Source organism: Oreochromis niloticus, linkage group LG13 (genome assembly GCF_001858045.2).
Source record: "Oreochromis niloticus isolate F11D_XX linkage group LG13, O_niloticus_UMD_NMBU, whole genome shotgun sequence".
Taxonomy (NCBI): Eukaryota; Metazoa; Chordata; class Actinopteri; order Cichliformes; family Cichlidae; genus Oreochromis; species Oreochromis niloticus.
Window position 1 is genome coordinate 13,106,302 of NC_031978.2, and position 16,146 is coordinate 13,122,447.

At 38.2% G+C, this 16,146-nt stretch overlaps 2 protein-coding genes across 2 annotated transcripts in view; both read left to right on the forward strand.

Annotated features, from left to right (window-relative positions):
• Positions 1-862: 862 nt before the first annotated feature.
• On the forward strand, positions 863-5,916 carry LOC100701787 (ubiquitin-conjugating enzyme E2 D4). The gene is made up of 7 exons (XM_003438292.5): positions 863-1,041; positions 1,594-1,657; positions 1,775-1,806; positions 2,541-2,618; positions 2,855-2,960; positions 4,758-4,851; positions 4,923-5,916. The coding sequence occupies exons 1-7, from the start codon at positions 1,018-1,020 to the stop codon at positions 4,966-4,968; spliced, it is 444 nt and encodes a 147-aa protein (XP_003438340.1). The 5' UTR covers positions 863-1,017; the 3' UTR covers positions 4,969-5,916.
• A 1,414-nt stretch (positions 5,917-7,330) lies between these two features.
• bicc1a (BicC family RNA binding protein 1a) overlaps positions 7,331-16,146 on the forward strand; it is a 57,667-nt gene continuing 48,851 nt past the window's right edge. The window contains exon 1 of the mRNA XM_003438406.5: positions 7,331-7,895. Coding sequence (XP_003438454.1) covers positions 7,703-7,895 — 193 coding nt within the window. The 5' untranslated portion in view covers positions 7,331-7,702. The remainder of the gene's footprint in view (positions 7,896-16,146) is intronic.

Here is a 16,146-nt window from a genome sequence, read left to right on the forward strand (position 1 = left end):
TATATAGATTACTATGTATAAAAATGGTTGTATTTGCAAAATTATTTTTTATAAAAGCTGAAATGTTGCACTTTGCAACCACATCTTGATTGTTTGATAATATTTTCTGCTATTTTATTACTTTGCTATATTACACAAATAAGTTTTATGTTTTAATATTCTATGATTTAATACTATCTAATTCGTAAAAAGACAATACAAATATCTTGATGTGCAAGGTTTTAATAGAACAATATGTCATGCTACTGATTATATCATTTATTTCCCTGATCAACACTGCAATGCTTTATTGTTTGGTTGTAATCAACAGAGTCCCAAGATATCCTTAAGTGTTCCATGAAACTTACATCATAGTGAGTTCTGACTAGCTCCAAATAGGTTTATATATGTTCAGTTTCAAACATGTTCCCCAAAAATCAGACATTAAGTTGTAATGTCAAGGTAATTTTCAAAAAGAAAGAAGCCCACTGTCTCTAATAGAGGCCTATATACTTGCAGTAAATGGCATACTTAAGCACCTTCATGTCAAACATATCCTTTAACAACAAACTAGCAAGCTGTTTATTTGTCAAGTTACACCAAAAGCATCAGAATACTTTATTAATCTAATCTGAAATAATGTAAAGTTATGAAAAAATATGAAAGCATGTTAAGTTTTATTTTTTAAGTGTATTAAAATACGTAGTCAGTTGTTATAAACCGCTGCATAATATCAGTAAAGAAAGAATACATACGGTATAGTAGTAAGTTTGCTAAGTTTATTGTTTACTAAATTCTTACAAGAGTCAATTTTAAAGGATGATCTGTTCCCCGGTGAACGGCCCCTTTAAGTGGCTTGACTAAAGACTCCAACTCCCACAATGCACCGGTCTGTTCTTCAACAAAAACGCGGAAACAATAGAGGCAATCAGTTTGTCAAAACAGATAACACCGAGTCGGCAGAAAGTGAGCGTAGTTGGTGCTGACAGCTGTCAAAGTTAATATCTATCGTCTGTCAAACGATCTGAAAGACTTGTCATGGCTCTGAAGAGAATACAGAAGGTAAAAAAAATAATCGTTCTTTTACATAATTTGTTTAATGTACGGGGTACAGGTCGGAGCGATGCGGAAACATCGCTTTAACGGTAGCGAGTCAGTCGTCTTACAGCATATTTGCTAACGTTATCAGTGTTTTATAATGTTTTTATATTCGCAATGATCAATTGTCAGCATTTCTTTTTTTACCGTCTGCAAGTCATTTGAGCCAGTACAGAATAACAATCCTTCTTTTTTTTCAGCCAGGCTTTTCTTTTGTGATATTTAAGTTATGCTATTGTTGGGTGTATGCCTGTCGCTGTGTTGAAGAGACTGATAAACCTCTTCAGGAACAAGTATGGGAGAAAGAGCCGGGGCTTTATCGTGTGACATGATGTGCATTTTTGCGGGTCTATTACCCTGAATCCAAACCCGCTGCCGGTTGTAGTCGTGGTTTTGTTAGTTTTAGAGGGTAGTTTGCCCACATTAATATACAGTCTAACAAAATGTAACGGTTGTGTTGTTTCTTAATCAGTGCACAAGCTGACAAACTCTTAAACTGTTGGGGGGTTTTTTCAGGAGTTAAATGACCTACAGAGGGACCCTCCAGCTTCGTGTTCTGCTGGACCCGTTGGGGAAGACAGTAAGTGTGACTTTTGGTTAATTTTCCTACTTTTTAGTCATGTCTCAAAGTTTTGTTGTGTCTTTTGGGACTGTGTTGTATGCTCACATGTTGTATCTTCATTGTTGTTTTCTTTAGTGTTTCACTGGCAAGCTACCATCACAGGACCGGTGAGCTTTTTCTGGATATGTTTCCTGGACATTTTCTTTTTAAACCAAGCTGCTTCTGGATCTCTAGACAATAGTGTTTTATGTGGAGTTTACAGCCCTTTCTGTTCTTTATGGCTAGCACAGACTGGCACACTCTATCCTGATGCTATTCACTGAAGGCCAGGTCATTATTGAGGCCATATATCGTATCTCTCTTGCAACACATTATCGATACACTGATGGCAAGTGTCGATATTTTTTTTGAAACATGTAGTCACTTTAAAGTGTATCCTCATGTGAGTTTGAGTCGATAGAGTCACTATTTCATGGATTTTTAATGGAGAGACCTTTTAAAATACCGAGGGGGAAGGAAGCAAAAGTTGAATAGCTTCTTGTGACGAAACTCTCTGGAGGCATAAATCAATAAACAGGGATAGAAAATTGAGGGCTTACCAGTTTTATTAATCCATTCTCTTCCAATTATCCTTATCAGGATCACAGGGGAATGGAGCCTATCCCCGCTATCATAGGGTGAGAGGCAGGGGAACCCCCTGACACCAGTCTGCTCCAACTAGTTTTACCGATATATACGCAATGCCTGCTTTTTGCTCTTATAATTGTTTGTTCATCAAATATTGTGACATTACTGTGATATTGTGGTAAGATATAGTGATAGCATCACCGGTGACTATACCCCTGTAATTAAGAAAGAAGTGTTGGGTATGACTTTAAACCAGTTTTCTACTTTATTTCAGAATGACAGCCCATATCATGGAGGAGTTTTCTTCCTTTCTGTGCATTTCCCCACTGACTATCCCTTTAAACCACCAAAGGTAAGTGTATTTGTTCTTGAGACTGATTGTCTCAGAAGTACTAAACTATACTTTACTAATAACACTATTTTTGTCATTGTATAGAGTAAATGATTAATGAATATTGTATATTGTTATTAGATCCAGTTGTATTCAGAAAATGAATGGTATCTTTTAAATAAAAATTACTGTTATTACAGTATTTTTTTTAAAACTATAGCTAATTTTGCACATTTGTGCTTTGCTTTTATATACAGGTTGCCTTTACTACGAAAATCTATCACCCAAACATAAACAGCAATGGTAGCATTTGCCTTGACATCTTGAGGTCACAGTGGTCACCTGCACTTACAGTATCAAAAGGTAACCGAATCCATGTCCACATTCATTTTTGCTTTAGGATTCATTGTATTTGATATATGTACTTGTACTCTGGTTAGTAAGGACCCCTAAAATTGAGAGTTTTGGAATAACTGTTCATCCTGTTTTGTGTTTTAGCATGAACAAGCAGTTTTAGTTTAGAAATTCATGTGCAGAGACTCAGGATATCTGGTCTGGCTCTTATAACTGGATTCCAGCATTATTATCTTGACTTGTGCTTATATTACACCCAGTAGATGGAGTCTGCATGTTACTTAACAGCATCTCAGCACATACATGGGATTCAGTGAAAAGGGTATACACCTACCTTTACCATATGACTAATACAAATTCAGCAAGGCAATTCCTGATGCCAAGCAACAATGCCATGTTTAAATTATTTAAAGATGGTCTGTCTGTTTGATACGAGCAATGACACTATAAATCTTAATCATTCTGACACTTACATGCTTTTTTAAGAGAGATGTCCTCCTGTATGCCAAGGTTTTCTTGGCCGTTTAAAACACATGCTCCTCCCTAGCCACTCATCAGTACCTGCGACCTTGTGCTCCAGCCGAAGTAAGGACGGCAGCTACTTACTACCTGTCCTGCCCTAATTCGTCATCCTCCTTCACATAAAACAAAAATAGGGGAACAAGATGGATGTAGTCTCCAGTTCTAAAACTGAACAACTCCAAAGTGCCTTAAACTTGCATTTAAGGCACTTTTAATCCACAAAAAAACAGCCCTCAGTTCCCATGCTTTGCTAAACACTACTTTGCAGGGTTCAGGTTATACTATATAAAACATAAAAGTTATTTTTAAAATTTTGGTAAATATAAAGATTTATATAGGAGGATAAACCAGGTTTTTTCTTATTGGCATGTAGTTACTCAGTCAGATCCACCTTTCTGCAACAAGAAAAACACTCATCTTGTAGCTTCACAAAGGAACTCGATTAACCTGTCGATGACTTCATGGTGGTCATGACTGCAGTCTATAGAAGGAAACAAAGACATATTGATTACTAGTCGTTAGCATGGATAACTAATCATAGTTAGTACTGACCTTGTTGTCTACGCTAGTAAATGTTGTGCAATTAAATATAGGATTTTTTTCATGCTTCTGCTGTCTCCATACAAATGCGCCTTATCAGATGTAAGCGAAGGTAACGTGTTTGCAGCAATGTTATTTGAAAATGAAAATGTATCAGTGTGGATGGATAAATTACAGCAGTACCATGTCAGATCTGTATCTGTTTTGTATCCATTTTATTTTGAAGTCACAGGAAATGAAACTTTTTAAATAAATCAATGTAATTAACAGCAAATTGAGATGCTGGGTAAAACATAACATGAGGTGGGAATTTCAAAGATGAGGATAATGCATTATAATGCACACAGTGAGGCAATGAAAGACCCTTTGGTGAAGCAATCCGCTGTCTTGTCACTAAGTCTGGAGTCTTCCAAGTGAATGATTTCTAGCCCTTAGGAAAATGGGTAATAGGATTTTTTAGGGTTGATTATCCAGAAATGTGACCTCTGCACTCTGTGCACTTCTGTCAGAAAAATATCAAATGCATGTTTTATGTTTAAATACACTTACTAAAGACCTACACTAACAGGATTTTGATGTCAATGTACATCAAATCAAAGCTCATCTATTTGTATTTCAAATTTAGAGTTATTCTTGAGTATATGAAGAGCTTGAAAAAAAAACCCAACTTTCTTAAAGTGACCACGGTGATTTAATTAAATTCAATTAATCCATTAATTTTCTTATTTGTCTTTGTTTCAACAGTTTTATTATCCATATGCTCACTGCTTTGTGACCCAAATCCAGATGATCCCCTAGTCCCTGACATCGCGCATATTTATAAATCAGACAGACAAAAGTAAGTACGAAGCCGATTGTTAAGAAAACACAAGTACACAATTCTCTTAATATGATTTTCTTTCTCTCTAGGTACAACAAAATTGCCAGGGAATGGACCCAAAGGTATGCAATGTGAAGGACTGATGTTCCAGCTGCAAAGACGCATCCCTCAACACCTCAGAATATGACTGTTTAATTGCTTTATCCTCACTGGTTCTAATTGAGGTGTTTGACATGCTTGAAGCACTTTCTCTACCCAGACCTTACTTGACTTAACTGCTTTTAGTGTTTATTTTATTCTCTTAAATTGGCATTATTATTATAATTATTATTATTGTTATTCTTGTTCTCATTATTATTATTATTATTATTATTATTATTATTATCATTATCATTATTATTATTATTATTATTATTATTATTATTATTATCAGATATGAGATGGAAGTTTGGGGAGGTTCTTTTACATTTTTGCTGTATGAAACGATATTGAATTTATTTTTCATGATTTTTGCATTAAAATATTATGCAAAAAGTGAATTTATAATTGTTTCTCAGGAGTACTCACAACTAAACTGAAATTGGTTCAGTGATAACTCTTTATTTCTACAACCAAGTCTTAGTGTCATAAACCTGACCACTAGGTGGCAGTCTTTACTTTTTACTTGCCAAACTTTTCTGGTGGATAATTTAATATTCATGTTTGTGTTACATTTAATTCAGGCCCATTTGCTAAATGGTTAATTGTGTGGATAGTGGCTAATATGGAGTCTTGCTCTGGCTATGAACTGAAAATGAGGAGGCTTGTTCTGTCAATTGAAATCAGACCACCCATTACCATCACCTCTGCTCCTTGCTTTGTGCTGATGAAGCTGGTGTCTCCACATAAATGGAGCACTTCCTGTTTAAAATCGAACTCAAGCATGTTTGCCCAGCTGTTATTACAGTATTTTATAACCACTGCTTTCACAAAATGGCTTCAATTTGCAAACCACTTAGAAGTTTTATCATAAAGTGTGAGCATCTCTGTCAATGATTTAAATCTTGCTGCATTTTAAAATAAAGCAATTTTTTGCCAATGGATCAAGAGAGAAAAGCACAGTTTTTGCATGTCAGTAATTATAATGATATAAATGGCTTTCTTTGTGCATTTTTACTTTATTTACCATAAACATATTCTGCATGGATGATGTAGACTGGTTTTAGTCTGCAGTAAATACAACATTCCTCCAATGAAAAATAATTCTTACTTTGTTTACTCATTTTGTTTTGTTCTGGACATTAAAGGTTGTTTTTAAGCAAACCTTCTAATAGTTGCACAGTAAGCTGACCAGTTCCAGCGATATTCGATGTGACTTTTTCAGACTATTGGATTTACTAATAGTCTAAAGAAGACTACTCGTACTGTTGTCTCACAGTAACAACGTCCTGGGCTTGAATCCAGTGAAACTGGCTGTAGGTGTGAATGGTTGTCTGTCTCTTTGTGTTAGCCCTTGGCAGACTGGTGGCCTGCCCTGGGTATACCCTGCATCTTACCCTATGGTAGCTGGAATAGGCTCCAGCTCCCCACCCACCTTCAACCCTCCACACCCTGAACTGGATTGTCTTGGTCTTAATAACTCTTACAGCCTGCCAAAAAACAAGCATCCTAGTTTTTTCCTGACGATTAAAATAAGCATGTAGGACATTAAGGTGGTTGCTTTACCCTTGACAGAATTTTTTGAAAGTTTAGCTCAAGGGAACAGATGTCAAAGCTCATCTGTATTTTTAGAAATGCAGTTAAAACTTCTCTCATAAAATTAAGTTGTCAGGTACTTAGTAATTACCACTTTTAATCCCAGATCTCAGGAAGATGGAAGTTGGAAAAAGAATTAGGCCAAGAACTGTGGTACTGCGGCTACATGATTAGTTTGCAGTGTGATAAAAGCTCCATCTGCCACATTAGGGTTGTTAACATGGAGGTTTTTTATGTCTGAATTGGCTGGCAAGCGCAGCGTTGAGTGGCACCTTACATTTAATTCAAAATAAAGATTAGCAATGCTGTTCCTGTTGTAGAGGACACATCTCTGAGATCAGTGAATATGAATAACCCTGGTGTCCATAGCTGGCATTACTGAATGACCTCTACACTTCCTTTTGTTTTGTTTTCTCTTTCCTGTATTACTTCCCTTTCCCACTCTAGTGTTTCCTCTATAAACCAATAGATAGTTTGCCTAGGGCTGTTTGGAGGGAAAAAAGTCACAGCAAAATTGGTTTATACACACGTCAAAGCTGTCTTTGTGTCTAATTATTTATAGTGACTTGATTGTCACGTCTGCTGGTAATTTAGTATAATTTTGGACTCATAATAACTATGATTTCCGTGGCTATAAATGGCAATATAATCCCTCAACAGTTTCCCATAAATGAGACATAAAAGTTGTGCCCTTACGAGCATAAACACAAATCAAAACCAGTAACTCTCACACATTCAAGTTTGGGGAACTTCTCAGGAACCCAGGGGGAGGCATAGATCCTCGAGAAAAGTTTCTGGGAGGAGTCCCGCTTTTTTGCAGGATGACACGTGAAACTTTCCTGAGGAGCTGCTTGGTATGTTTGGTGCGTGTACTGTGGCCCTCCGTTAACTCACCAGACAACCTATAGCGAGTGGTTCAGTGTGCGCCTGCCTATTTTTAGAAGCCTGCCTAATGGGGGGAAACGAAGGGGCTTGAAGAAAACTGCAGGCGAAGGTCACAACTGCGTTGAGATGAGCTTCCACAACGACTCGAAGTGACGGAATAAAAAGTAGCAGAAGTAACGGCGCTTTCCTTCTACTCGACCTAACTTTGAGTTAAACGCAGTGGCCGCTGGAGAAGTTTCCGTGCAGCACAATGGCTGCCCAGTGCGACGCTTTAAGCGGATACTTGCAGCAGTCGGACCAGGGCTCCAACAGCGAGCGCAGCACAGACTCTCCTCTGCCGGGCTCAGAGGAGGATCTCAGCGGCCCTCACTCGCTGCCAGACCCGGAGTGGACTGAGGAGAGGTTTCGGGTGGACCGTAAAAAGCTGGAAGTCATGTTATTAGGTAATAAAATTAGCCATGTGCAAAGTTAGATACTTAAAACATTTAAACGAACAATGCCTTGCATCCCGACGCAGCTCTCGCACGGCCCTTTGTTTATTTTAGACTCACATAATCAAACTTTTTGGTTAAATTTCAGGCCTCTTATTCGAGGAATTTGAGCGTGTCATTTGCTTAATCCGAGAAAAATCAATTAAGTCAAATGGGCAGAGGCAATTAGCTATTGACTTCCAATTAATGGCGTGAACATAAGAAAACAGTGTAATAGCTAACCACTCAGAAACTGTGGGCAGTCCTGGAAAAATGGACGTCCACATTTCTTAATTTTTGCACTTTAACAGAAGGTCGAAGAAGTCGGTTAACCATCATTGAAGGTACTTCTTGGGTAGTTGCGTGCTCCTGCCACAGGCTGTCGCTGCAGCAACTACTGCAGTCTGCATTTGTTTGTAGAGTAAAATGAGTGTCTGGCTCTTTGCAAAATAGTCTGCATGATGCAAAACCTTTGCTTGACTTTTAGAAAATAATGAACTGGAAGTTGATTAGTTACCACAAGCCGTTAAACAAATCCAGTAGCAACAGCTGTAATTGCATCACACTGTGTGATCCATTCTGTCTTCAATACAACAGAATCCTGATGAAAAGTTACAAACTCCATCTCTCATGTGGACTTTCCCAGAATGCTTTACATTACTGCCTGCTTTGTTTTTGGTGATAAAATTTATTCAGAGTGGGATCTCTCCTAATGACGTGCAAGTGACAGTGAACACTTAAACAAGCGATGACAGGCTTGTGAAGAGAGGCCCAGTCAGACTCAGTTAAGAGGTCCCTGGAAACTCAAAAGGTTGATGTAATTTATCACAGATTTCAAAACTCTGGAGTGTGGAATATTAGAGCATTACATAAGTGGGCTGGATTCTTTATCATTTCCACAGGAAGGCAATGACTTGGATCTGATGAGCAGCCAAACAAGACTTTAGGAGGAATATTATCAGTCATAATCATGTTGAAACGCTATCAAGGACACTATATCGTGTGTGTTGACGGTAGTAATGACCATTGCTTAATATTTTTTAAGACTTTAACTTGGGGAATGCAGTTCATCGGTTTAGTCTGAGCTGTGTTAACTGTAACGAGGCTCTGAAAAACAGCAGGTTTTGAAGTAAGTCCATCCTTTATACTAAAAACCCAGACATACACATGCATACACGTAGTTCCCTCTTGAGAAAGTCCTTGTTGCTGCCTAACTGCTCTGTACATTCCTCAATGCTCCATGTCATCCCCAACTCTTCCAGGAAAACAACTTTGCTAGAGGCTGGCCCTAAATCCGAGTGTCTCGGACATACCGCACGCCACGTCATGCAGTGTGTCTGTGTGTGTCTGCGTGTGCGTATGCCGTATGTAATCTGCACAGTTTGTCAGATTGTTGTTTTTATCTTTGCCAACCTCTTGTTTCCCAATTGCTCTTTCATGACATCATGGCTGACGCTGCACATGTTGACATTGCAGCTAGGATGCAGAGTAGGAAAGGCTGTTGGGATCCACTCTTGATCTTTATGGTCAGCTGTACGTGCAGGTTTAAATACCACAGTGCTTAAACAGTTATTTTCACTGGTTTTGATCTGAAGCCAAGATCTGAGGTCTCCTCATAGCTACCTTGGTTATCTTGCAGTAAACATTTTGCAATCCAAGCTTGTGCAGATTGCAGACGATTCATTAGCATAGAAAAAGTTAAAACGTTTGTTTAAGCCTACATTATCATATATTCTCATTTTTTAAATTATTATTATTATTGTTTATTTTTTCGCTCGGTAGGTGTAAATTCACATCCACTTTCATCGTCATCCCGTTTGCTCAGAGCATTCTAACATCTGGCTGTGTTTTGACTGGATAGACTGTAGATTTTGATGTGGTACATCATGTTCTGAAGGCCAGAGTTTTGGAGCATAGTGAAATCATTTTATGGGAGCTCCAGTGTATTTTTACCCAGTGTTTTATTGTCTGTGAGGTATCTCTGGCTTCTCTTTCTTGGAAAATGAAGTGTTTTTGACCCCAGAGAAAGAGCTGTGGGTCAAATCATGCAGTGACCAATTCCTAAAACAGCTATAGCTTTTTTTTTTTTTTGCCAGATTCAGGTAATGTTCCTGCACTGTTTGCATTTTTGTTTTGTTAAAATACAGATTATATGTAAGCAGCAGTCATACATTTTATTTTTTTATTTCTTTAAAGACATGGAAAACTTTTACAGTACTGCTTGGAAACTGCATTCACAACTAATCTTCAGGGAAACTGATGGGAGAATTTGAGGCAGATGAGAGATGACCACTTGCCTGTGTACCATGTGGTTAAATATTCATCATGTTTAATTCAAAGATTCCAGTCTGAAATAGCAATGAATAATATATATAGTAAGCTTTCATACGGTACATTTAATCTATTGTGTCAACTCCAAGCATTTTATTCACCGGTGTGGGATATGACTCTCTGTAGCTTTATGTTATAAGTGCATTTGCTTTTATTTGCTTCCAAATGATTTCTCAATAAGAAACCTAGCTTTATTCAGAACATACAGGTAAGGGGTCAGAGAAGGACATCAACCTACTGAGAGCCCTTTAGTCAGGGGTTGCATAAATTCTACTGAATAAAAGTGACCCAGTAGCCCTCTGTGCCCATTAAAAGATGTTGGTGAGTCACCAGGATGTCTCCATGACTTTGCACTGAAACAGAATCCCATGATACACACTTAACCTGCTGTTTGAATCAGCCGCATTTTACTATCCCCCTATTCTGGCACAGTTTGCTTCAGGAGAAAATGGAAATTATTAACTGCTTTTCAATTACAAATTTACTGTCTCTTGCATTGGCAGGGACACAGGTTCCTGGGCTTAGATCAGTAAATAGAGTGTAAAGTGACAACAAAATCTCACCCGGACAGCTATCTGGATTTACTGCTGTACTCTTGGCACCCACAAATAGAACTCCCAAGTTAATGGCTTGGAGACATTAACAGAGGGATGGTCTTGTGTGGGCAGGGAATAGTGTAAGAGAACTTTTGTGCCTAGTACATTGCTATTCAAACTCATTAGGAAACTAAGAAACTGGGGGCAAGTGTGGGAAAGAGGTAACATTTGTTTCCAACTCCAATTATCAAAATTGAGTGCATCTGTAAGTGCAACATGATTTTCCGTGAGTTTTCACACATGTATTACCTATGTGCTCTAATATGCATGGCTCAACTGCAAGAGCTCTGGCTCTGGATCATTTTGTACAGACTACTAATGATTAGAGTTTAGCTGTGTTTGTGAGTGAATTTCGGCTCCTAGTGGGCCACTGTGTATACACATCCTAACAACATGTTTGCTGAGTAACTGCGACAGCAGCCTACAATTAGACTAAGTGAATCATTTTCTTCACTGAACTAATTTGTTTTCCTGCTTCTAAACCACACACTATTGGTTAGGTTTATTTCTAAATGGGAAAACCGCTGCATATGACACTGAGAGAGTGTTCAATTATTTTCAGCATTATAATGAAGTTATATTAGACACTAGGTACTGTCATTTCAGTTAATATGTTGTGTTCTGAAGATACTGGTGCTAGTTCAGAATTTTTGAATTTGTGGGACGGAATGACAATATTTTATTTTGAAGCAGTGTAGAAATTCTAAATGGTAAAATAGACATTTAGTGGCTGGTTTCTATACCTATATAATGAGGTGTGTGTGTGTGTGTGTGTGTGTGTGTGTGTGAGTGAGTGGGTGGGGGCACTTACCCAGGAGGAAGAGGAGGTTAAGACTCACAGGCAGGAAGTGAGTGTCTTTTGGGGAATGTGCTGCAGGCTTTCTCTTGTTCTCCCCCTTTATTGCTCCCTCTTGAGTATTCAAACAGTGCTCTGTTGTTGCAGCTTCCATCACATCCACTGTAGAGTTGTTGGACTTTCCCCGAGTCTTTATCTCATACTAAGGCACGATCCTCACTTTAACCTTCGAACTCAACCAAATGCAGGCAAATCACACATCAGAAACTTTATAGTTTAGCTGCATGATTCATTTAAAATAACTGAACTGTGATAATGTAAGGCATGACATTAGCTGTTTGCAACACTTTGCCTCACTCGTTCACCCACACTTGCACAGCGGTGGCATCCAAAGATCTCACCTGCTGTTGGGAGCAACTTCAGTTCAGCATCTTGCTAAGGGCGTCTCACAATGTGGAGGAGCCAGGGACTGAAATGCCAGCCATTAAGCACCGCAATATTTGCCTAGTCTAAAGTGAAAGTAAAGATGGAGAAGCCTTCCACAGTCCAACTTCTGAACAATTTTCAGTCATGAGTGGAAAATATGTGCAGGGCCAGAGAAGGAAAATCCCATATGTCTAAATGTAAAAAATCCTTTTTTTCCCTCTGATGAGTTAGTCATCTGTTACTCAGAGCTATTGTGATCTTTAAAACAGATTTTGAACGTAATCCAAGAAAAATGTGTTATAATTGTTAATGTGCCAGCAGAATATATGTACTCTCCTCTCCATTGGAATCTGTGTTGCCTTATTAGACTTGAAACAGAGTTCAGTATGACAGAAGTTTGACTTATGAGAGAGTTTAAATCCCCAGTGATCAATTGATGGAAGAACTGGGATGACCTTTTTTGTTCAGGAAGTAATGTTCATATAAATACATTTTATCTACTGTCACTTTAAACAAATAATGGAGAAGGACGGGATGGGTGCTGGGTGGTGTCCCAACAACAGTTTATTAGAAAATAGGGTAATTAATTATCATTTTCAACCAGAAAAAATTATGAAGTAAGCTGGCAGGCAATGCTACATTGAGCAGTTTATACTTATTAAATACTTTTATGAGTTTTCTTCTTTGCATGTACAAAGAAGTTGGAGAATTTTTAGGCTGTGAATGGAAAGATTGTAAGAAATGATCAAAAATACTGTTTTAAGAAGAATTCATGAGACTAAAAATGTAAATCGGCAGATATGGAGAGGAGTATACAGGCAATACTGTATGTTTCATGTCTGAAGATGCACCACTAAACACTACACGATATGTTCTGTGCAGCAAAAATTGCCTGACTTATTGAAAAGGAGACTTGCACTAAAAGAATATCTGTATATTGCATTTTTTAGAGCACTGTAATCATTGAATCATTTATTGTGTTCAAAGACACATCAGCAAATACAGTTCAGCAGTATAAATGAATAAGTTCATTTGCCTGCTGGTTTTACTCTTTACTGGATATTGCCTGGTTGCCTTTTGCCACATTTCCTCTCTCCCTGCATTTTCTCCTGGTTTTTGCAGATTTTACTGAAACATGCTGATACAATTAAACAATTCTATTCGACTTTGCTTACGCGTTGAATTCCTTCATCCTGGGCATGATGAGGCTTTCAGGAGCTGTAATATAATTGAGCTTCAGTCGGTGGAAAAACCTGTAATTCATTACTCAAGAAAATAAAACCAGGAGTCTTATTTCAACAGTCCGAGTGGAGCTGGAGTGCTGTGACCCAATTCTATGCTCCTGGAACTGTAAATGGGCTGAAATGAATACCTGTTTTTCTTCGTCCCTCAAACCTCTCTTTCTTCAACCCTTTTCAAAGTGCAGATTTACATTCTGTCTGGTTTGCGGTTGCTATTTTAGAAATGTTTCTTGTGGGGCACCCCCGACTTATCCTGCGCTCATGTGCGCTCACCACACTCGCATAAATGTGCACGCGCACACGCACACACCAGCACATGCACACCACCCAGCCCTTAACCACTCCCCCTAGAGCTTTCATTGTTTATCTATGGAGAACCTTGGGTTTTGGCTTGTTGTTCTCTCTCCTCATTCAACATCCAGTACAGTCTGCCTTTTCTCCACTTGCCTTGATTGAGGGGAAAACACTTTTTTTTATTATTATATTTTTTATTTTTTTTATTTTTTATTTTAATAAGGGCACCTTTTCGATCTGGTTCTTCCCTTTGCCAGAATAATCATTGCATGAACAAAAGAGAATAGCTGGGGGAGGGGGGGATCCTTCCCCCTTTTTTTTAAGGTTAGCCAATGTCATTGATTTCATTATGTTTTTCTTTGAACTGTTTAATAATGCACACACTATTCTGATTGATCGCATTAACCTAGATAACACAGAGAATTTGAAGAATTGTTGCATGCATACATCTAATGATTTTCTCTATCTATACAAGGAAAAAATATGTTGTTCTATGGTTGAAATGCTGATGAACAGGACATGTCAAGCGATTTCTTAACAGTCCAGTGTTATGTTTACAGAGGAGCTCTCAGCCTGTTAAATGAGGATAACTCCCTATGCTCCATGGGGGATCTAACACAGTAGATACCAGGCACCAGGAATGTACAGCATTGTGTAATCACTTGGCAGTATTCACACAAGGGAGATCATAACGCAGACATGTTATCGAGAACAGCTTGATGCTGGATTGGTTGACCCTACTACCCAGGGTGCTGGAGTGTAAATAAATCTTGCTGTTAATATGATATAGAAATAGTCTAGGTGTTTATGGATAGATAGATATATTTTATTTTATTTTTTTAAGATGCTTTAAGGCTGTTCTGAAAATTTTCTGTGCTGCCCATTCTTGTGCCCCTGGGGTCAGTGAGTAGTCTTTCTCCAATAGGCTTTTATCATTGTCAGACAGCGACATCTGGCACTTGGCGGGTGTATTTGATAGCATAGTTGCTTGGCAACCCAATAGGAGTTGAGCTGTTTTGAGAGACTGAGAATGACGACTTCTCACCGTAGAAATATGATAACAGGTGTTCAGCTTTGTGGATATTGATGGTGGTTTTCTTCAAAGCTATAAATGTAACAGCGCTATCAAAGCATCAAGACAGACTTCCTGATTTTGAGTAATGGTTGATTCAGTGGCACATAGCTGCCAGTGGTGATTTCAAACTGCTTTGTTATTGTTATCACAATACCTAGCATTATGCAGTCCTCAGCCCAAATCAAAGGAAATCTATAGTGTTGATTGTTTTGTGCTCAAAGCGTTGTTAATGTTAGACTTTAGATGACAGAGCATGAAATCTCAGTTGACAGCTGTTTTCACAGGCCACTTCCCAAGTAATCCCTAAATGAATATCTACACACAAATGTGTAATATTTGTATGCAAAGGACAATAGTTTAAGCATTGGAAACCATACCGTCATGTTTGAGCAGGTTTTGGTTGTATGCAGGTAAACTGTGTGCGGAACACAAGAGGGAACAATTTTCTCATTTCAGCTGCTTTTGTAAGCAATGGCTAGAACAGTCTTGAACCCGATATCTGATAGACTGTGTTGGCTACACCGGATGCCCCAAAATGCTGGTTGTTGCCTCCAGTGGCAAAATTGGCAAAGTTTAGCAGATGGAATCCCAGATTGTTTTCCAAGTAGTCCTAACAAATGTGGAGTAAATTTTCAAAAAGCGTCTGTTAGGTTAACAGTTATCCTCGTATGATCAGTAAATGGCAAAACTGATTCGTTCCAAAAGGAGGATTGCGGTAGGAAGCATAATTGTCTCTAACTAAACAGATTCTGTTTTCCAGGCTTTTTTTTTAATTGTATTTTTTTATTTTATTTTACAAATGTCGATGTTGAAAGCTGAGAATGCTTCTCTGTCAGTTTAGATAAGCTCACATAAAACAAAACACTTGGCTCTGCTGCAGTCTTACAGTTTCCTAATCCTGAAATGGTAATCGGATACTGTTGTTGCCTTGGAGAAACAGATGAAATGAGTCTCAGGTGCTATGTAGATGCCATCTTGCCAAAAATATTCCAGAGCAGTTTACAGGGAGACTCGAGTGTTGAGTTTTGTCTGTTTTCATTTAAATCTCTCAACCTTTTACTGCCAGGTACTTGTCAGCAGTCTGGTGTTACACTTGTAGGAACCGGCTTTGATGCAAGATATCCAGACTTGCTTGTTGTGAGCAGCCCTAATTACTGAAAGACAACCTCACTCAACATTATTGATTGTGTTATTTATTTTATCCTTTAACTAATTTGGAGGGGATTTAAATTATAGTGTGTAACAGAGTGTCACATCAGTTTGTGAAATGATCGAAGTGTAGCTTGATGAGTCACGTCTCTGAGCATGGCTTATCATCAGTGCAGTCTCATCTGTACTGACTTGTGTCCATTTGCATGAAATTAATATTTTTAACTTTTAAAAAAGGAGAAAAAACAAAGTCAGCATTTGGGGCTAAAGGAGTTCATGGTAGATCAAATCACATCATCGCTCACGACCCAAGATC

Excerpts from the sequence above, each read along its gene's own strand:
- LOC100701787 (XM_003438292.5), top strand. The coding sequence starts at position 1,018 with ATGGCTCTGAAGAGAATACAGAAG. Across the intron at positions 1,807-2,540 it reads AAGCTACCATCACAGGACCG|AATGACAGCCCATATCATGG; the intron begins GTGAGCTTTTTC and ends ACTTTATTTCAG. Across the intron at positions 2,961-4,757 it reads TGCACTTACAGTATCAAAAG|TTTTATTATCCATATGCTCA; the intron begins GTAACCGAATCC and ends TTGTTTCAACAG.